At 47.9% G+C, this 20,197-nt stretch overlaps 1 protein-coding gene across 14 annotated transcripts in view; it reads right to left on the bottom strand.

Annotated features, from left to right (window-relative positions):
* The window catches only part of MBNL3 (muscleblind like splicing regulator 3), a 93,689-nt gene extending 75,463 nt beyond the window's left edge, over positions 1 to 18,226 (bottom strand). For 7 of the 14 annotated variants that reach the window (XR_015773901.1, XR_015773902.1, XM_014255374.2 and 4 more), the window contains exon 1: positions 15,236 to 15,468. Coding sequence is in view for 1 of the 14 variants with exons in the window: in XM_014255377.2 (XP_014110852.1) it covers positions 10,975 to 10,986 (12 nt within the window). In the remaining 13 variants the exon portion in view is untranslated. Of the gene's footprint in view, positions 1 to 10,974; positions 10,994 to 15,235; positions 15,469 to 16,409; positions 16,432 to 16,670; positions 16,769 to 18,176 lie in introns of those variants that run through there. The other 7 variants (XM_088062798.1, XM_005526179.3, XM_088062805.1 and 4 more) reach the window with 7 other exon arrangements.
* Between the last annotated feature and the right edge of the window lie 1,971 nt (positions 18,227 to 20,197).

The raw sequence follows: 20,197 nt of genomic DNA, 5'->3' as shown, positions 1-20,197 counted from the left end.
AAGGATTGTCCTTCTCCCCAGTTTAGTAAATCCTGTAACATTGCAGGTACAACAGTCAAATTTAGATATTCACGCAAAGAAGAAAAATAGTATTTTGAAACTGTACGATATCATGATACTGCAAAACTCAAAGTTCTTGACATTTAACCCAAGCAGCTCCTTTGCAGAAGAAGAGAATTAAGTAAGCTACCTGAGGTCAGTGACAACTTAGGAAATCTTGTCAGAAGCTTGCCCTGCTCAGGAAGCACCCTGCCTCACCCCAGCCTCTGAACCCACATCAGTGGTGAGATGGCAAACAAAAAGTCTAACACAGCCCCTGATCCGCCAGGAGCAGTGCAGCAAAGTCTCACAGCAACCCAAATTTCTTGCTGGTTTATCTCCCCACACCTGATCCACCACAGCAGCATTTGGTGATGAGCTCTGGCTTATTGTCTGATGCAAACAAGCTTCCAGCCAGTGAGAAGATCTGGTGTGGTGGGAACAGCAAGCCAGGACCCCACACAATGGCTCATACTTCCTTCTTCCAGCTCAGAAATCAAGCTGTTTTAACTGCCTCACTTTGCCCCCCAATATTGCTTGAACCCCATTCACAGTTTACAGCTAATAACACTAATGTCACATCACCCTGAGTGCTACGAACTCCTCAGGGTAGAAACCCTCTTCCCCTTTACCCTGCAGCAGTCTCTGACCTTGCTAAAACTCCACAGCCATTTCCAGTAACACAAACCATCACTCAAACTTAAACACATCCTGGTGCCAGCAGTCTCTCAATTGGAGACAGGCAGCACTACAATGGGGCTGCACAGAGGGGTTAAGAAGCACTGCTGAAAAGGGATGCAAACAAGGACTCCAGGCTCTGAGCAAGCACACTCTGCCATACAAAAGGTGAGCATCACTTGTGAGCAAGAGCTGTCTGGCTGAGTATACTGCCTTTGTTAACAGAGAAGGCTACATGATGGAGTGGGCTAATTAACTGCATTTTACTTTGGGAAACCCAGGCTTAAATCCTGGCTCTTGTCACAGTTGAAAATGAATTTAGGGACTAGAATAAAGGCCAAGATAATTTATTTTCTACAAAATCATCAAACAGTTGCCCATCCCCTGACAGAGAGGCCCAGAATTCTATGTGAGACTACTACTGCTTATGCAGTTCTTTCTCCAAATATAAAAGTTACTAACTGACTGATGTGAGTGGTGATCACAGCTACCCATGCTGCTTAGCTGGACTGACCACCCCAACGTGATGAACCTTACCATTCAACATGGCCTGCACTTCATGATGCAGTGCCACACGGGTTGCAGATCCTACAGGGAGGGACATCATGCCTGGCAGGATTTAAAATTCAATTTTCATACAGAGTTATTTATCCCTTAACTTTGAAGAGCTAAAGCACAGCTCTGGTGAAACTCTAGTTACTTCACTGGAAAACCACTAGGACTGGCTGTGGTCCAAGGGAGCTGAGGGTAATTTCCCCACTTCCTCCCAGTTGAAGGCTGCCCAGCAGAGCCAGGAGGGAAGTGAGTACTTTCCCCATAAAGTAATTCCCTATTTTTATCATGCTAAGAAAGTTTTTCATTTGGAAACTAAAACTCCTGCTTCAGGAAGAAGCTAAGCACCCCCTTCCTTTCTGATTTATACCACAGAAGTGTTCATCTAATCAAATCAGCCATTTTTTTCTGAAAAGCTGAAAGGAATCATTGTGGAAAAAAATCAGAACAGCTCATGAAGGTCTCCAGGCAAGAAGTACAGATGAATTACATTCCTGACCCTGGAGGTGGCATGTTCCTTCATACTACTGTTTGCAGTGTCACCTCACCCATCCCAAAGAAGAGAGATCCCTGGTGTCAGAGCATTTCTGAGAACAGCATACTTAATGTGTAAGCAGCAGCTAATGATCATGAAGCACAGTTTTGGGCACAATATGCTGTTCTACCAAAGTATGGGGTTAGTGCTTCTGAAGTGCCATCATTCTCCTCTTTCCTTCTCTCTCAAAAAAGAGGGGCAGCCTCTAACAGCTCTACCAGCACAACTGAATTTGGGTAGGAAGACACAATGGAGGTCAAAAGGAGCACAGAAACATTTTCTGAAGCAGCTTCCAGCACATAATGCTCCAGCATACAGCACAGCTCAGCAATACAGCACCTTTCATCTGCACCAAGCAGGAGACCCAGACACTTAACCCTCCAAAACAACAAAGCAAGGGGTGGGTGTTGTCATCACAGTAGGGTTTTACACCAAGCCAAAGGTTTGTGTGGGAGGCTTCCCTTGAACAGCAGAAGAGGAAAGCTTAAGTCAGACTTCTATCCAAAAAAGTCAGGCTCAGGGGGAAGGGATCAGTCAGAAGACACCCATGAACGGGAGTAGCAGCTCTGTCCTGGGGCTCACAGAGAACTCAGCGACCAGGAGGTTCCTGCTACCAGACACAGTGAGATTCCCAAGGCCAACCCAAATTCTGCAAGTAAGGGCCATGCATCTCCCCCCACTGTTATCTTTAAATCCTCTTTGCTCTGCAGAGCTATTCTCCACCCTCCTTTCCTTTTAATCAGGCCTGACCTACAGATGTCAGCCTCATTTCAGCTAAGTCAACACAACTGCCACATCTAGGATGCTGTTACAGGAAAAACCTTACACTCTTGGCTGGATTCCAGAGTCTACTTCTTGGTCTAGACCTGACCTCGTTCCTTTTCTGCAAGCTTAATCCTATACCTTAAGGGCACAGTGAACACACAGCGACTCCAACATGGGCCTGTCTATGCTCAGTCTCCCCTTCAGCCTTGCAGAGACTCTTTTGATCACCCTACACAAATAGTAATAATTATTGACAGGAGGCTCCCTCAAAACTGATTGTTCTTAAAAACCACACATGTTCAAAAGCCAAAAAGCAAACAAAACACACAGTACTTTCTGAAAGCTGAATATTACCCTAGAGCTCACCCAACAGGACATGAATCTTAAATCAACAGTCCCCAGAGTTTCCTCAGAAGCAGCTCTGGCCTCACACTGAAACCATAGCCAAGTTTGGTATACCCAGCTTCATCTAAAGGTTAGAATGGGGATGAAACCAACCTTAAAAATAATTTCTATCCAATGCCTCTTTCATGGGCAGTAATACCTTCCACTAGAACAGGTTGCTCAAAGCCCTATCCAACCTGGCCTTGTGCACTTATTCATCCTTTGTCAGAAACACAATTCAAAACATTAATTGAACACAAAGGACTTGAACCAGATCCCACATCACCCCCCAACAGCACAGCTCAGTGACCTGCTGCAATGGTATAGTCAAAGAGCAAGCTGGTTCCTCTATTTTACCACACATGGCCCAGTCTCTGCTGTCCCCACCCCATGTAGCCAATATGCAGGAGGCACAGGCTAGAGATAGGACAAGCTGTTGTCCATCTATCTTGCCCAAACACACCATACAAACAGGGCAGCAACACTGAGCAGGATCCAATTCCTGCACTCCACCTTGTGACCCAAAAACCTTGACCCCAGCCACACATCAGTAGCAGCAGTGGAAATATCAAAACACAAATAAGGTATTAGTAGCTAATTTGTTATCTGCTTATTCCAAGAAGGCAGCTAGCTGTGGATTCAACCTTCAGGCAACAACGCAGGTTTTTGTTAGCTCTCAAAAACATTTGCACAGTGCTTTGTTAAGTGTTTGTGGGCGATGTTCAAAACCCCAATTATCTGTATCTGACACGATGCTGAACCATTACTCTCAATTCACAGGAGCTGTAAAAGCAAAACTCCATCAAGGCTAAGAAGAACCTTTGGATCAAATTGTCTGAGTTCTGAAAGAGTCCCTGAATATGTGCTGCAAGAAATCCTCCACACAAACACACCTTTCATATCATGGGAGAAGGAGGGGAGGGAGAGAAAAAGAGATTAAAACCACAAGTCAGATCCTCAGGTAACAGAAAAATCAGAGGTTCTCCCTCAGTTTACAGTACCACAGATTTGAGCCAAAGGTGCTTTTAAAGTCCTTTTAGAAAACATTTTAATCTTTCTACCTGCTATGTGTGCAAGCTAGGCAGTGCTTTTCAGAGAAATTATTTATTCAGCTTTGCAGTGACTAACCTGAATTTCCAGACTGCTTCAAAAGAAAAACTGAAGCATTTCTTTACAAAAGGCAAACAGCATTAGACTTCTTCCCTCCTTGTTTTTCCTTCTCTTTTTTCCTCCATTCCTCAGCTGAAACATCTCTACCTCTCATCTAATAAATAAACAAATTACATATCTTTCCATAAAAATATGTTCTTCCCTTCACCTCCATGCCAAAAATGTGCTGACAATTTCTTCTTTTTTCTTTTATTTTTCTTTGCTGACGCTACTCAAAATAGAATAAATTCCTTTCCTTTTATTTTAAAGTGATTTTTCAGTTTAGCTACATACATGAAAAAAACAGCAAGCCTTACATCACTGGCTACAGTGTTACAACCTGAAATAAACTGAACACCACGCTGAAAAGCATGGGATTACCAAGGGCTTGGCATTAGTGGGATACCCTGGGAGAAACAGCCACAGTCAAAAGGAAATTACAAGGTAAGTGAAAGCGGCCACACTGTTGCATGAACTGCCTCAATGTTACTTCCCAATAAGTAAGAAGCATCACAACAATTACATACAATTAAGGCTTTAATCCAAGCCATCAAATGAAGGACCAGTTCCAAAAGCCATGGACTCACCAGGATACACTTCCCGGCAGTCAGGGTAGGTGTCCTGAGGACAGGGAGCTCAGGTAGCACACACCTCTCTTCACCATGCCTTCACTATGTGCCTGCCACAGGGGAAGCAAAGTCACAAACAGCAGGTCTAGCTTAAGGCAAGGTTTAAGGTTCTTACAACTGTATTTCACCAGGAGTAAGCTCTAACTCTGCCATGTGGAGGGCAGATGTACATTTTCTTGGGTGCGGATGCCCTCTACTCAACCCAGCCTAAGACCTTCACTTACACAGGGCTGTGATTAGGGGATTCAGGTCATAAGCAAGCAGATCTCACACTTTAATTCTCTCATTTTGGTTGCCTGGATCTCCAGGATGAGCAACATCACAATTCCTACAGAAACCTAAGGTCGTGTGCACCAGCTCTCTCCCTCAGAAGAGGGAAATGCATGAGGCTGATCGTGAAAACCTCCCACCCATAGATGTCAGATGTGCCACAGCACTCTTTCCCCACACTGAAAGTTCCAAACAACAATCCTAAAGCCAGTCTTGCCTCCTCACCTCCACAATCCAGCTAACAATATTGCATCAAATTCATCAATACCATTGCATTTGTACTGCCCCTCTGGTAAACCATCCAGAAAACTGTGCATCCAAAACCACAGCAGCCTTCACCCTCTCTCACTCTTTCAGCTTCCACCTAAGATCACCTTGGTGAGAATCTCTTTGGCAACACAGATTCAAAACCATCCTAAAACCACCCACGAAAGGGTATCAGATTGCAACCCTTGTTTCACTCTACTGTAAGCATCATGCAGCATTAACCCCTTGCTAAATGATCTGGGACTACGGCTACACGCTCCCAGATTTGCTACTTACTTGTGGCAGCTTTCACTACCTGCAGATGCTGTCCAAAAATACAGAAGAAAAATTTGTGCCCTTGGGAGCTCATAGTCTGAAGGCAGAGGTCAGGAGAAACACTCTGTTCTTATTAATGTAGTTCTACTGAGAACTGGGAAAAAAAAGAAGCCATGTCTGTGTGCTTCTCAGAAGCAGATTATGTTTAATAATACAAAGATTACTGGCATTAAATGAATTTAAATTCATTCCTCTATCATTCAGAATATTAAGGATTTTTACCTTCCTCCCAGAATCACTCCCATTTGTAGTCAGCCTCACTTTCAGTCTATCACAAAGTTACTATATTTGGACAATAATTACCACAGTGGACTTCTCCCCTTTGACAGTTTTGTTGTATTCGGAGTCTTATAAAAAAAAAGTATTTGTAGCATTAGTTTAATCTAAAAAAAAAAATAAAATAGGAAGATAGGATGCTTACAATTGCTGCATAAATCTCTGAAGAAGTTTCTGCAATCCTAATGGGTTCTTTGCCTATCAACAGGCAAGGGGAAAGTCTCACTTGTGCAGTAGTAGTGTCACTCCTGCAGACAGAACAAGTGGTGTTCAGCCCTGGGCTCTGCCACGGAGAGGGAGCTGACACTCACCAGCATGGAACATGCCACAACACCAGCACATGTCACAGGCACATGGGACCAACAAAAAAGTGTCTTGCTGGTGACCAAAACTTGATTTGAAATTCGAGTTGCTCCTCACTAATGTTCAGATTCAAACTAAAGACACTGCTCTGCACCACCTCACTAGGAATTTAATGGTTTTACAGCCAGCACCAAAAAACTGAACATGGAGCACAGTAACAGCAGCAAAGCCAAACATAGATTTATTTTCATGAGAAAAAACTTCTGAAATTTAAATTTCAGTTCAACTGTAAAGTCCCTCTCCCCAGTCATTATGACACTGACAAAGAAATATCTGAGGATGCTCAAGAGAAAGCCATCAGAAAAGCAAGTCACCAGTCACAGGTTTGCTGCTGAACATCACAAATGATTGCACTAAAGAAGTGTCTCACAAGTGTTTGAATCTACATTTTACTGATAAAAAGGGAACTTCATGTCAAAAAACCTGTAAATCGCTGCCAGTCAGTCCCAAATCTAGCATGCTTGGCTGGACTGTGGCATTCCCCGCTTGCTCTCCTGGTCCCTACACTGGGAAGTCAAGCCAAAGCACCCCCACACCTACAAAACCGGAATCAGTGGGCAGTTGTGTGAAATGTAGTGTGTGGTGAATTGCTGCTGCGTGGGATTGGTCCAACTCAACTGCCCAGTCCTTTTGTTTCAAAAAACAGAATTACTGCTGCTAAAAAGCACCTGCATTAGCTCACAGCCTTATGCAATGGATGCTGTGAGCATTTTTCTAATTAAATCAGTACATAATTATTAGAGTGTTTTATTGACCCAAAAAACCCCAGCACCCTGCAAAAGGCCACCAGAGACTGACTCAGCCTCACCCATGCAGACGCTCTCCTGCAGCACTGGGCACCCTCCAGCTCTGCTCTCACCACCTTTTCCAGCTGATCCAAGCACAGGCTGCATTAGCCCAGGCATCATTCCTGACCTCTCCCTCAGCCAGGACAAGCTTTCCTGAGACTGACAAAGCAGAGGAAAGAGGACAGAAGCAGTGAGGAAAGAGAACACACCTTTCAGTGCCAAAAAACATATGAAGTGCGTGAAGAAGCAGGCTTAGCTCCTCGTGGCACCCATGAAGCCAAGAGCACTTGGCACAGCCTGGGAGCTCAAGCAGCCAACAGCTCTGCCTTGGCAATGCCCCATTGTCAAGAGGTTTCCACCTCTTGTCCCAAATACACACATTCCCCGAAAGAGGCTCCAAGACCTAGGGGAAAACTTTATCATGTAAGCTGGCATGAAAAACAGTGTCACCACCCAACTAGGGGTACCTATTACAGTCTCTACATCTGGGCCAAATTTAGAAATCTAGGTATCTCTAGAAAATCAAGATGGGTGTCACTGTACAGAAAATAAATAAATCTGTTATTAAGCACACAAGAAGCTTCCCTGTACCTTATTAATAGATCTCAAGGTCTTGTTAGAAGGATAACCTTCCACCTAACACAGGGCACAGAATGAATTTGGCATTTGGCAGCAGCATCCTCATTCCAACCTTGGTACCTGAGTGTCAGCTACTGAATGAGTCATACTACAACACAGTCACCAGAGCTGGAAGTCCCCAACCCAGCAGATCTCTCCCTTCAGCAAGGTTCATAAAACCTCATACAGAATCTGCCCTACATGCCATATTCATCTCCACAGTCTCAGAAGAAACTGTGGATCACAGCTACTCAACCCACTGCTCTCCAGACCCTGAAAATCATGATGAAGGTGGTCAATCCCATGTGAGAGACACCCAAGAGAGGTGCCCTGGGCAGACTGGTCCAAGGAGTGTGCAGTTCAGGCACGGGGAGGAGCGGGGATAACCTGTCTGCACTTCTAAGCAAGAGGGAGAGGCTGGCTGCACCCAGAGGCAGCAGGGGAGGTGTCACCTCACTGCAGAGATGCAGGAGGGAATGGGCTTGCTGTTATCCTGCAAGAGAGCAGCCCACTCTGGTTTCCTTATTTACATGACCTGAAGTGCAGCTTCCTCAAGCACCATGTGAAAGGTGCTGCTTCATTAGCCAGACCACGCCTGGGCACTTGGGACACTGCCAAAGTTAGCTCATTACCGAGGCTCTGCTTAACGAAGGGCACTGAGGTTGTCACACCAAGTGCTTCACTGAGTAATTAGTCAAGCCAAATTCATCAGTGATGGACTTGGTCTGAGGAACAAGCAGAGTACACAGAATGGAGGCGTATGTTTGTGGATCCAGGAGCCAAGTGCAAACGCAAGGTGGAGATTCCAGTGCCAAAACCTGGGCAGTCTGTCCAAGGGCATGGAGGCTTCACAAAACACCTCTACACTCTGACTTCCTCAGTCAGATACAACTCCAGCATCCGGAGGCTTAAGAGAAAGGAGGATAAACCATCTATAACCTTGTGAATGGCTCCATGCTACTGTTTCTGTTTTGTACATCAAAAATAATTTCACTGAAATGTATCTGAATGCAATACAAGCCCCCTGGGCCAGCACTGCTTATTACTGTTTATATAAAAATGTTCAGACTATATTTGAAAGAAGCCCACTGATACCTGGTATGGCCATAAAAAGATTTATTCACCCTGACTTGCTGGCTGCAGAATAGGAGATCCTACAACTGAGCAACTTAAGAGTGACCAGCACTGATTAAGGAATTCTCACCTTTTTTTGGGGAAACCCCAACACCTCTGCTGCCCAAGCAGCGAAGAGCTCAAAGAGCCTGGTTCTCTCTCCTCCATCAGTTTTGCACCCTATGGCCTGCAGTAACATTTTGCATGCTGTGGACTAACCCAGTGCTCTGGAAAGCACCTCCCAGCAGCAGCCCAGCAGTCAGCCACAGCGCAGAGCTTGTCCTTTACCGAGCAGGATTTCCCATCAATGGTATGGAGATGTTTTACAGCTCACTCTTCCAGCCTTTAGGACTACTTTAACAACTGGTCCATCAACCCACACAGGCTCCTCCCAGCATCACAGCTCTGCATTGCACAACCACATCTCACCACCACACAAGTCCCAGAACCTTCCACCAAAACATTACCAGATGCTTCACAAGCACTAACGAATTAAGTCCCAGCATCCCATCTAACTCCAGGAGCAGAGAAGCAGGCTGAGGTGTCCCCATCTCCCTGTGAGCCTGCTGAGGAGCCAGGCATGGCAGACAGACCTGCCAGCTCCCTCCCTCTGCTCAGCTACAGACCTGTGAGATATTTCAAAGGCTCTTTCCAAAACAGAAGGAAAGGAGAAAAAAAGAAAAAGCTTTCTGTTTTCCTTGAAAAGCAGGTCGTGCAACAAAGAAAGCACTAATAAAGGTTCCACCATCCAAATTAAAAGTCAAAGGCAGCAATGAAGTGTCTCTGAAATATAAGAAACACGTTGTGCACGGTGTGAAATTTATTGCTGCCTCGCAGAATGAAGCCAAACATTTTAATATGGAAAAACACCGCTACTTTTGACCAAAACAGATTGGGAACAGGAAGTAAAAACAAATCACCCAGCTGCGCCCTCCCTGCTCTAAGAGGAGCAGCAGCCAGTGTTTCCTGCCCACCCTCACCCTGTCCATGGCTGCCAAGGTCTGCACACTGTTTGCTCAGGAGCCAATCCCACCTAAAACAGACAGTTTGTTATTAAAGCTGTTGTAGGCAAGACCAGGCCTTTATTGAAGGGGATTCAGCTGGGAAGAGCGAGGAAAATGAAACTGCAGGAATCGCCCCAAATGCTGCATCCATTTGCAAACTGCACAGGGACAGGCTCCCCTACAAGGAGATTCCCCTTCTTTCAGCAGCTCTCTACACTTTCACCAGCCAAATTCCTGACTCAGGACAGGCATATTTCAGGAGTTAATTTTGGTTTTACTACATCACCAGCAAACCCCGAGAAATTAAGTCAAGCCTCAATTGGCTCAAGACATAATTGCATTTCTCTTAAATAATAGCTTCGCATTATTTCATTTTTTGTTGTTTTTTTTTTTCTTTTGAGCTCGTGCATATTACATTCTAATTATATTTTAAAGCTTTTATTTGCAGCTACAGGAATAACCCAGAAAGACATACAGATGAGCTAATTTTCAAATCATCACTTATGAAGTACATGAAGCTTTAAAAAAAATGACAGATAGACCAAAGAACTTGGGAAAAAAAGAAGAAACACGCAGAACTGAAAGTCCATTATCTCTTTTGTTAAAGCCAGTAACTTAGTGCCAATGAGAATGGCTTTAAGACCTCAGCAGAGCAAATGCTGAATATCACACACGTAATGCACCAGAAAATGCCATTTGCACAAATGCTACACACTGAACAGCAGCTCAGAACCTGGTATTCTGACTAAACTTCTGCTTTCAGCAAATCTCATAAGTACCATTTTTATCAGCTCAAGCAGATTTTTCCTACAAGATTTTAAAAGATTACATGCCAGGTGTAGAATACTTCATAAAGCAGAATTAGATTTTTGCCGTGCATGGTTTATTTTAATTTTTTTTTTTTATATATATATAATAGCAACCAGCAAATTACAGACATTAGTATGACACTGTCTTCACAGCAGATTTATGGCAGCATTACCAAAAGCAGAATTTCAACCAACAACACTTCTCGATAACACAGACATCTGCAGAACCAAGGGGGGGAAAAAAGCACATAAGCATGCACAACCACACATTTTTTGTATTATTATCCAAGACTTTTACAAGGATGGCTGTTTTGTGCCACTGTTCTGCAAGACAGTACCCTGAGCACGCACAAGGGTATGGTACAGTCTCCTGCACACAGCGACCTCCAGTCCTACCTCATATTCTTTTAAATCCCTCACCTTCATGCTCATAAATACAGCTTTGGCAGAGGAGCTGCACTGCAAGGAAGAAATCTCACCCCACACTCCTGTTACAGTGCTACATGAAATCCTCCCTCTGCCCCAGCAAGCTCCCAGCAAAAATATCCGAGTTTATCACGCCGAGGAAGGAACAATAAGTGGGAGTCCAAAAAGGCAGTCAGAAGTACCGCCAAAAAATCAGAGCTCTTTCTCAAAAAAAGGCCCTCCCTTAGGAAGGCTGCCAATCAAGCTCGATCACGAGGCTGTTTTCCGAGGGTGAATAGAGTTCTTATTGACACAGCTTATGTCTGCAGCATGCAGCCCTCCACAAGGCTTTCAAGAGCAGATCGGATTACACAGACACATTCTCTCTGATTTTATGCATTCAGAAGCCCTCAGACATAAAATACCCGGCTCAGAAGGCCACCGCTTTTTCCACTTGCTATCGGCCTACGTACTTTTACAGAAAAAAAAACCCAGGCAAACAGATCCTGGCACCTTTACTTGGGCTCCCAAGGCCCTCACCCTCACTCAGCAGGGCCTTATAATTTGCAGGCCAAGCCACAGATTCACCCCATGTGAATAATACAAAACGACTCATTCCCATGGTGAGTACTTAGCATCAGAATGAGAGAAGGGAAAAAACAAATAACTGCTGACACCATTTAAAATGGGAGACAATAACATCAACACTGCTCTGGGTAGACAATCCTTCCTGGAAGATGGCATGGAAAAAGGGGAGGATACACACCTTTTAAAAGAACAACACCACTGCACAGCTTAGCAGGCAAGGGGTGACCAACTGCAAGCATCACAAGCACAAATTCAGGTAAATCATCTATCCAGGACCAGCAATTTGCACACATGGAAATCTGGAGAAAACAAACTAAAATGATCCCTATACTTAGGGGACACGGTAAGGAATTCCATTTCAGCAGCAGATAGAAAGTCTGGGGAATCTGTGGTGTTGCCTTAGAGGTGAACAGAGAATTACAAAATGTTTTATTATAAATGCTCCAGCTTAAAGACTGAATTTCAGCAAAAGAGACAAGTCTGTGCTTAAATCGTATGATGAATTAGAACCTGAGCATTGCCCTAGAGATGGATGCATGCACTGTCCAGAGGCCTAGACTACACCAATTAAAAAGAAGCTCAAAAAAACAATCTAAAAAGCAAACCAGTACATTACACACGGGTAAGTGGATCCTTATCACCTGTGCAGTGGATCCCTGATTCAACTCAGCCACACTGAATTGAAACTTCTCACTGAAATATTACATATGGCAAACACAGCAAATCAAGCAAGCTTGAGCTTCAGAGCTTTTAAGGGATTTTAAGAGCAAACACATCCTGGTCAATAAAGACATCCTCTCTTTCCTGCTTCCAGGCTGCAGTCGCTCCCCAGCCAAGGTTTTCTAGCATTTTGCAAAAGATTTTTCTGACATTTTTCCTGATGGCTGCTGGGAGTCTGGACCTGGGCAATGGCAATGCAAGATGCCATGTCTGTCTGACATGGCAGTTCTTTGGTTGGATGTTTGTACTGTTCTCAAGGCACACCAAGAGAAACATCACTCCTAAGACCACCTTTGGATATCAAGATCTAAGCAACCTGTGCTTTTCAGTGCTCAGCCTCCCTCTCAATGAGCAGCCTCGTGTTTCTAGTACTCAGTTTCCACACGTGACTTCTAGTATGTTCATGGTCCAAAAAGCCCGCTCCTACGAATGCTCCACACTCTTTCCCAATACATCTGAGTCATGCAAAGGTTCACTCCACTGACAAAGCCAAGTTGTCACCACCAGCACAGAAGGGAGTGTCCTACGGTGGGCATCAGTCACCAAATCTCAACTGCAGATTCATCATCTTCACCTGTGCCTGCATTTGCCACAAAGAAAACCTTCATTTGTTTTCAGGCTCCTGACTGAGCTGCAGGCACTGATGACTAGGCAAGCCATGGTTTGATTTGTGCCTTTAGGAAGATCCATTTGCCAGACATTAGCAATGCAGTTATGCTGTGGCCCAGCCCCATCCTATCCTGCCTGGGCCCCCCAAGTTCTTGTGCCAACACAACAATTTCTGTGGCCACATGGAGAAGCTGAGTGATGGCTAAAATGAGTGTAGTTTTTTCCTTGTTATTCTGCAAGATTATTCTTAAATCACAAGGATGGAAGAGTCTGGAGGAAAAGGCCAGAAGAAGCACCAGTTCCCACCACAGCACCAGCTTCAAAATTGATTGCAAGCTATGCTGCAAAAAGTAACAAATCCAGCCTCTCTCTCTGCAGTCACAAGTTTTTAAGTTGCACTTTGAGATTCCCTTAAACGTGCAGAACAGCCCCTCAAAACTTCATGTCTGATGGCATCGTAAGTGCAAAATTCTAAGCTCCACATATTCCTCTTTCCAAGATGGGACAAGCCCAGGAGAAAATTTCTAGGTCTGTAAAATTCTAAATAACCTTTAAGGCTTACGCCAGCCATTACCCAACAGAGAATAAGAGGGGAGAGCAGGCCCCCATTGCTTGTGACATGGAACTGGGCACAAAAACCACTAGAAAATCCTCTGTGTGGATTCAGCATCTCAGAGGGACAACTGCCCACCATCCCCACTGTCAGTAACCTTCCTGCAGCACATGGTCCAGCACTGAGAGGGAAGGATCTCACAGGTCAAGACCTCCCTTTTTCTCCATGTAGGTCCCTCACAGCAGTGGAAAGGATGTGGCACCCTGAATTCTGCTGAGCCGGCCAGATGCTGCAGGAGGCTGAGCAGGACAGTTTACAGCATGGTGGGGCTAATTTCCTTGCTGACCACCACGTCTGCTTTGGGCCCCTGCCAACATATCCCAAAAGGCCCAGAAGGCAGCACCAGATCTGCAGTGGCCACACAGCTGTAAACAGGATGAACCAGGTGCACACATAAAACTCAGCCGCTCCTAGAAAGGCCAGCTGAGCCCAAAGTAGACTACTCCTCCTCCTCCTCCTGCTATCAGCACATCCCATAATACCTAGAAGCTTCAGCATAGTCCATTGTCTTTGGAACACTCAAAACACTGAAATAGTTCTCAAAACTTTTCTGGGCCATCTCTGCTTTAAAATTACTTTGTTTAAATATATACCATGTCTATATATATATCCGCACACACACCAAGGGAAATTGGCACCCGTGCGCAGAGCTGGTGCCCACACGCCGTACCTCTGCACAGCCTCCCAGGTCTGCCTGTGCAGCTCCACACCAGTACAACCCTACAGCAAACCAGAGCTGCTTAAAGCCACCCCAGGAAGACCCTGCCCCACTGCCAGGAGCCCTGAAAAGACCACAGCTTGCAGGCTCTCCACCAGACCAGGCTCTACACCAGACTTACTAACACTCATCTTCCTTGGGGTATGGAGAGTAATGGGGGCAGGGAAGTTTCAAGACCACATTACAAATCCTTTAAGTCCTTCACTTCTGCACAAAGCTGAACCCCCCACCACCAAGTCCTCCCTTGAGGATATTTTTCCCTCCCAGGACCAAGATGCATGATTTGGATGTTCATTAGTAAATTAAGCTCCAAGGAGCAGGACTGTGCCATGTAAGGCTTTTCTCCAACCCGGAGAGCAGCACCATTGCAGCCCCCACATACTACCTTAACAGCAAAACACCCGCAAGGAGGACCCATAGGGGGAAAACATCTCTGCAACCCTATGGAAGCTGCTCTGTGGAAACTTTAACTGCATTACTTCTGCTTCTGTATAATCCCAGAATAATTACCTTAATTCAGACTGCTCCAACTCAGACACTTGATAGTTTCAACATGGTATAGACTATAACCTCACTCTAATTACAGGATCATGTTACATGTCCAACAACTGCTGCAATTTAGTCTTGCCTGATACACCCCAGCTGAAAATTGCTCATCCCACCTCTCACTCTCTTGCTTTTTGGCAACCTTTGAATGGAGGCAGGGATACCTAGCAACACCTCAGCAAATGACACACTCGCACCCCAAGCCTCATAAAGATTAAGCCATTATTTCCTTGCAGTAACAATGGCAATGACTTCCATCAGTGCAGAATAAGCTAGTTTTAGGCAAATAGCACAGACACGACACTACTGTTCATACACTTCTCTATACAAACACAATACAGGATTATTGCAAAGAGCCACAACACCGCGAATTCGCACGTCGCTCCCCGAGCCCGGTGTCCATCCAACACGGAGCCTGTCTGAGCAAGAGGGGACTTTTCAGAGGCAAAACCTGCAGGACCAGGCAGTCGGACTTTCACTACCTCAAAAGCAGGGGATGTTCCTTACAGCAACGCACGTCTTGCCTTTGAGCTCAGAACGGCATCCGCGGCTCCCGCTGCCATGAATCGGGAAGGTTTTCTCCCCGCAGCAGCTCGGCCGCGCCTGAGCCGAATGTTAACAGGTCTCTGCCTCGCGTCAGCCTCGCCACCGCCTCATACTCGGCCGGGGAATGTTCCGCTGCCCGAGCGGACGAGCTGTCCGGCCATGGCTCGGCGATGATTCAGCAAGGGGGTGGCTCCCGGTGAGAAGGCACACCTCCTGCGAGCTGTCACACCGCGGGGCCGGGGCAAAATGGGAGCGAGAACTTGCTCTGTCTATCATGGCTGCACTTTCCAAAATGCGTAACCTGGCCTGGTAGGGGCGAGGGGAGCGGAGGGGAGGGGGGGTGTGTTTCCATTAGCAGGCACACGAGACTAATTGAAGGAAACATCTCGAGGCTTTTACCGATGGCACAACTAAATGAAGGAAAAGAAGAAGAATGGGGAAAAAAAAAAATAAATAGCCAGACACTTTGGGAGCCAGCATCAACTTCGCCAGGCTGTGTTCTTTGTTTCTAGGCAGACTCTAGTGCGGTGGCAAGAATGAACAAATGCGCATGTCTTCATAAGAGTCAAAAAAAAAAAAAAAAAAAAAAAAAAAAATTAAAAAAAAAATCCCCCCTCCCCTCCGGTCCCTCTCTCGCCGCTGCGGCGGCCGGAGCCCTCTGGAGAGTTTGGGCTGCTTTTCCAGAAGTAAAACTCCTCTTCCTACTGCTCCGAGCGGGGGTTTGCCAGGCTACCAGGCGTCCGGGGGTACGGCAGCGCCTGCAACACTTTCGGCTGCAAAAATTAGTTCTGGTGTGGGTTTTGCGATTTATTTTTTTTTTCCTATTAAAGAACGGAACGTCGCCCCCGCCACGCTCCAACCGCGCCAGCCGCCCTCCGCAGCCGTCCGCCGGAGCGGAGCCCGGGCCCGCCGCCGCCGCCGCCAGACAAAGGAGAGATGCGGAGCCGCGCCAGCACCCGCGGCCAGCCCGCCTGCGCTCCCGGGACAGCCGCCCGCGGGACCGGGACCGGGACCAGCCACCGCCGCGCCCCCTCCCCGGAGCGCGCCCCCCGTCCCCGGGCGCCCGCGGGTCGGGGGGCACCGAGCGTCCCGTGGCCACCCCGGCCTTACCTCGCAGCGGCGGCGGCGGGGCACGCAGGGAGCGGCGGGCCCCCCGTGCCACGCGCGGCGGCGCGGGGCGGGGCACGGGGGGGGGGTTATCGCGGGGGGCGGTGTAGCGCGGGGGGCGCCCGCGCGCCGCCATTTTAACGCCTCCCGCCCGCCCTCCGCCCCCCTCACCCCCCTCTCCCCGCGGCCACGCGCGGCGTGGAAATGCCACTCAGCGTCCCCCCTCGTCCTCCCCGTCCCCTCCGCCCCCGTCCCCGCCGTTACATTGACGCAGCGGCTCCTGGTCGCCGGGCCCGCCGTGGCGGAGCTATAGCAGCAGGGCAGCAGCAGCAGCCGCCGCCGTCGTGGCCCCTCCGCCGCCGCCTCCCCCCGCCGGGCGCACATGGTACGCTCCGGGGCCGCGCCGCGCCGCGCCCCGCCGGCCGCGCGCGCCGCCCGGCTGCTGCCATGGCAACCGCCCCGCGACCCCCGCCCCGCCGCGACCCGCGGGGCGCGCCCCGGGGCCGCCGCTCCGCCGCCGGCCGGGATGCCCGGGCACCTCCCGGCACCTCTGCACAGAGCCGCCGCGATCCCGCACCGAGCCCACCTGTCCCCAAAGCCACCGCCGCCCGCCGAACGGCTGCATCGCCACTGTCCCCAAGCACCGTCATACCTCCCTGCCGTGTCCCTTCCACCCTCAACTATCATCACACCTCCCTGGTGTGTCCACTCCATCCCCAAAGCCACCATTGCACCTCCCTGACATGTCTCCTCTATCCCTGAAGCCACCATCACACCTCCTTGCTGGGGCCCCACTGTCCCCAAAATCACGGTGACATCCCCCCACTGAGGGGCTGCATCTCTACAGTCCCCAAATCACCGTCACGTATTCCTGCTGTGTCCCCTCCGTCCCCAAAGCCCCCATCATACATTCCCACTGTATCCACACTACTCCCCAAAGTCACTATCATATGTCCCCATGGTATCCCTGCTGTCTCCAAAACTACCATCACACCTTTTTGTTGTGTCCCCACTGTCCCCAAAAACACCATCACATCCACATTCTAAGGGGCTGTAGTCCCACTGTCCACAAAGCCACCATGATACCTCCCCACTCTTACCCTCAGTCCCTGAAGCCACTATTCAGTCCCCTTGATGAGGGGTTGAATCCCTACTGTCCCCAAACCACCGTCACACCTTCTTGTGTGTCCCCAATGACACCATCACATCCACTTGCTGAGGGGCTGCATCCCCACTGTTCACAAAGCCACCATCTAATCCCCCCCATTGTGTCCCTGCTGTCCCAAAGTCACAATCATATACCCCCCACTGTGTCCTCTCTGCTGCCAAAGCCACCATTCCACCATTCCACCTTCCTCCTCTGTCTTCTCTGTCCCCAAAGCCACCATCATATGCCCCACTGTATCCCCACTGTACCCAAAGTCACAATCGTACCTTCCCACTCTGTACCCTCTGTCCCCAAAGCTGCTCTTACATGTCCCCACTGCATCCCTGCTTTTCCCAAGACCACTATTACACCTTCCCACTCTGTTCCAGCTGTCCCTAAAGTCACCATCACCTCCCCCACTGCAGCCATCCTTATGTCCAAAGCCATCGTTGCACCCTCTCACGGAGGGGCCATATCCCTGCTGTCCCCAGGCCATCATCACATCCCCCCAAACACATCTCATTTGTCCTCAAAGCCACCAGCACAGCCTCCCGTCACCGGAGCTGCTGTCACTCCACCCCCCCCAGAGGGGCCGTGTCCCCGCCAGGCTTGGCCACCCTTACCTGGGTAGTGGCACAGCTCTTCCACGCTGCAGTGCTCATTTTCACTCCTGTTTTGCAACAGAAGATTGCGTACGCCAGGACAGTCGCGAGGGAGAGTAGGCGCAATGTGAAGCAGATGAGCGAGTAAATCATGAAGCCGCCGTACATGTTCTGCATACTGCAAACGAGGAGCTAATTTCCTGGCAGCCGGCTTCAGGATGCTTCAAGTCAGTCTTTGCCGATGTGGCCCTTAAAAACCTCTCAGGCTGCGGCTGCAAGCAGCACTGCTCCTTTCTGGCATTAGCATCTAATTCCCACAAATATAGATAATTGAATTATGCATTTTGTTAGGGGGAGCGGAAAACAACCAGCAACCACTGGATCACTGAGGAAAACAAAGTCGGTCACTTTTTTTTCTTAATTCAGTATTTTTGGGGGTTTGGTGACATTTTGTCAAGCATGAACTCAACCAGAGGCAGAGAGAAGCAGCTGAGGGTTGTTTATTGAACGCAGGGCAGCCCTCCCTGACAGCAGCACTAATGGAAATAACACTAATAAAACTGTCGAGTTCGTGGTCTGAGCAGCAAAGTGTGAGCCCTGGTTTCTGTGCCCTGCTGTTCTGACAACCGCTTCCCCAGTGACCACCAGCAGACCACTCCGGCTCCCTTCCTAGTTACCACCACTGATTCATAGTTGAGATCAATTAGTTAATGTTTGCAAAGTCAGTTGAAGATGACAAAGCGTTACATGCTGCTAATAAAACCATAATGATCCCACTGTTAAACATTAAACACACAATGAGGTGTAAAAAAAATACCACATTTATGGAAAATTCCTCCTCCTGCAAAGACAAAGGATTAGCTCCTAAAAAAAGGAGGATGAGCACAAATTTGCACCACAGGATTGTGTCTCAAGGGTTTGGCTTCTTCTTGGATGTTTGCTACTGATTATTTGTGTGTCCATGGGCACACCACTTGGGCCAGCAGTTGCTGACTCACCTGAACATGGCAACTTAATCCAGAGCTAACCAAAAGTCACCAGAAGGTTTTGGAAAGAGATGGTCCTTTTTGTTTTGTGCCTCTGCTTCCCAGTCTGCTAAATGGGATGAGGATTGCAGCTGTGTAGCCTGATTTTTGCAGACAACATAATACAGCAGTTAGCAAACCCTCACAACGCGGTCATTAGAAGCCTGGGGAGCTGTGCTGCCTGTGAGACACGTCACACCACAGTGCGAGAAACAAAAGTGGGTGTGTGGGACTTTCTAGGAGATTTTTCTTGGCAACGAGTCTTGCTTTAAACGTAGAACTGGTAGCTGTGCCACTGGTAGGGCCCCAGGTTGCCGTATGTAGAGCAGCGCATGTCTGATGCTCTGACCTACAGGCGAGAAGGAGGAGAGGAACCAGGAAAACCACGTTTGTCTGTAGCTCTGGGCCTGCACGGGGCCACCTTCATGGTGATGAGGCACTGGAGTTTCTGGCAGGGCAGAAGCCATGGGTGGGGATTTGCACAACAGGAACTCCAGGCAGTTTAGTTTTGGCACAGAGATCTCAGAGAGAACTCCCCTCCAAAAAGAGCAGCCCTTTGATAAGGTATCCCTCATTTCCTCCATCAAACTGCCCTTTGCAAAGAGCACACCTGAGTTGCAACAGCCTACTGCATCTTCCTCCTGAAATCTGATGCTGCCCTGCTTTGATGGCGATCGGTTGATAACTGCAGAAAAGCTGAATCATGAAACAGAGGTTATAAACAAGGTTATTTTTAACGAAGGGAACAAATCCCACATCATTCAGAAGTCAGGGCAAGGGACTGCCAGCTAGGGCTTGCAGGTCTCACTTCTGCCCTGATGTTCTTTATGTTCTGGAGCAAATTAAAATCTTTCTAGCCTTTAATTTACCTCCTTGTAGCATGGACAAAGCAGCAGACTCCAGTTGTGCTTTCTTTGTACAGCAAAGCTCCTGGTGTGACAATAAAGCGATGCTGGGAGCTGTGTGATGCCAAGGGCTGGCTTGTACTGCCACCCGGCACCTCGCAGAGCTATTTTC

The sequence above is a fragment of the Pseudopodoces humilis genome, chromosome 15, assembly GCF_049639895.1.
Source record: "Pseudopodoces humilis isolate 2021_Gansu_Grassland_sample_001 chromosome 15, ASM4963989v1, whole genome shotgun sequence".
Lineage (NCBI taxonomy): Eukaryota > Metazoa > Chordata > Aves > Passeriformes > Paridae > Pseudopodoces > Pseudopodoces humilis.
This window is presented reverse-complemented; position numbering and strand designations above follow the sequence as displayed.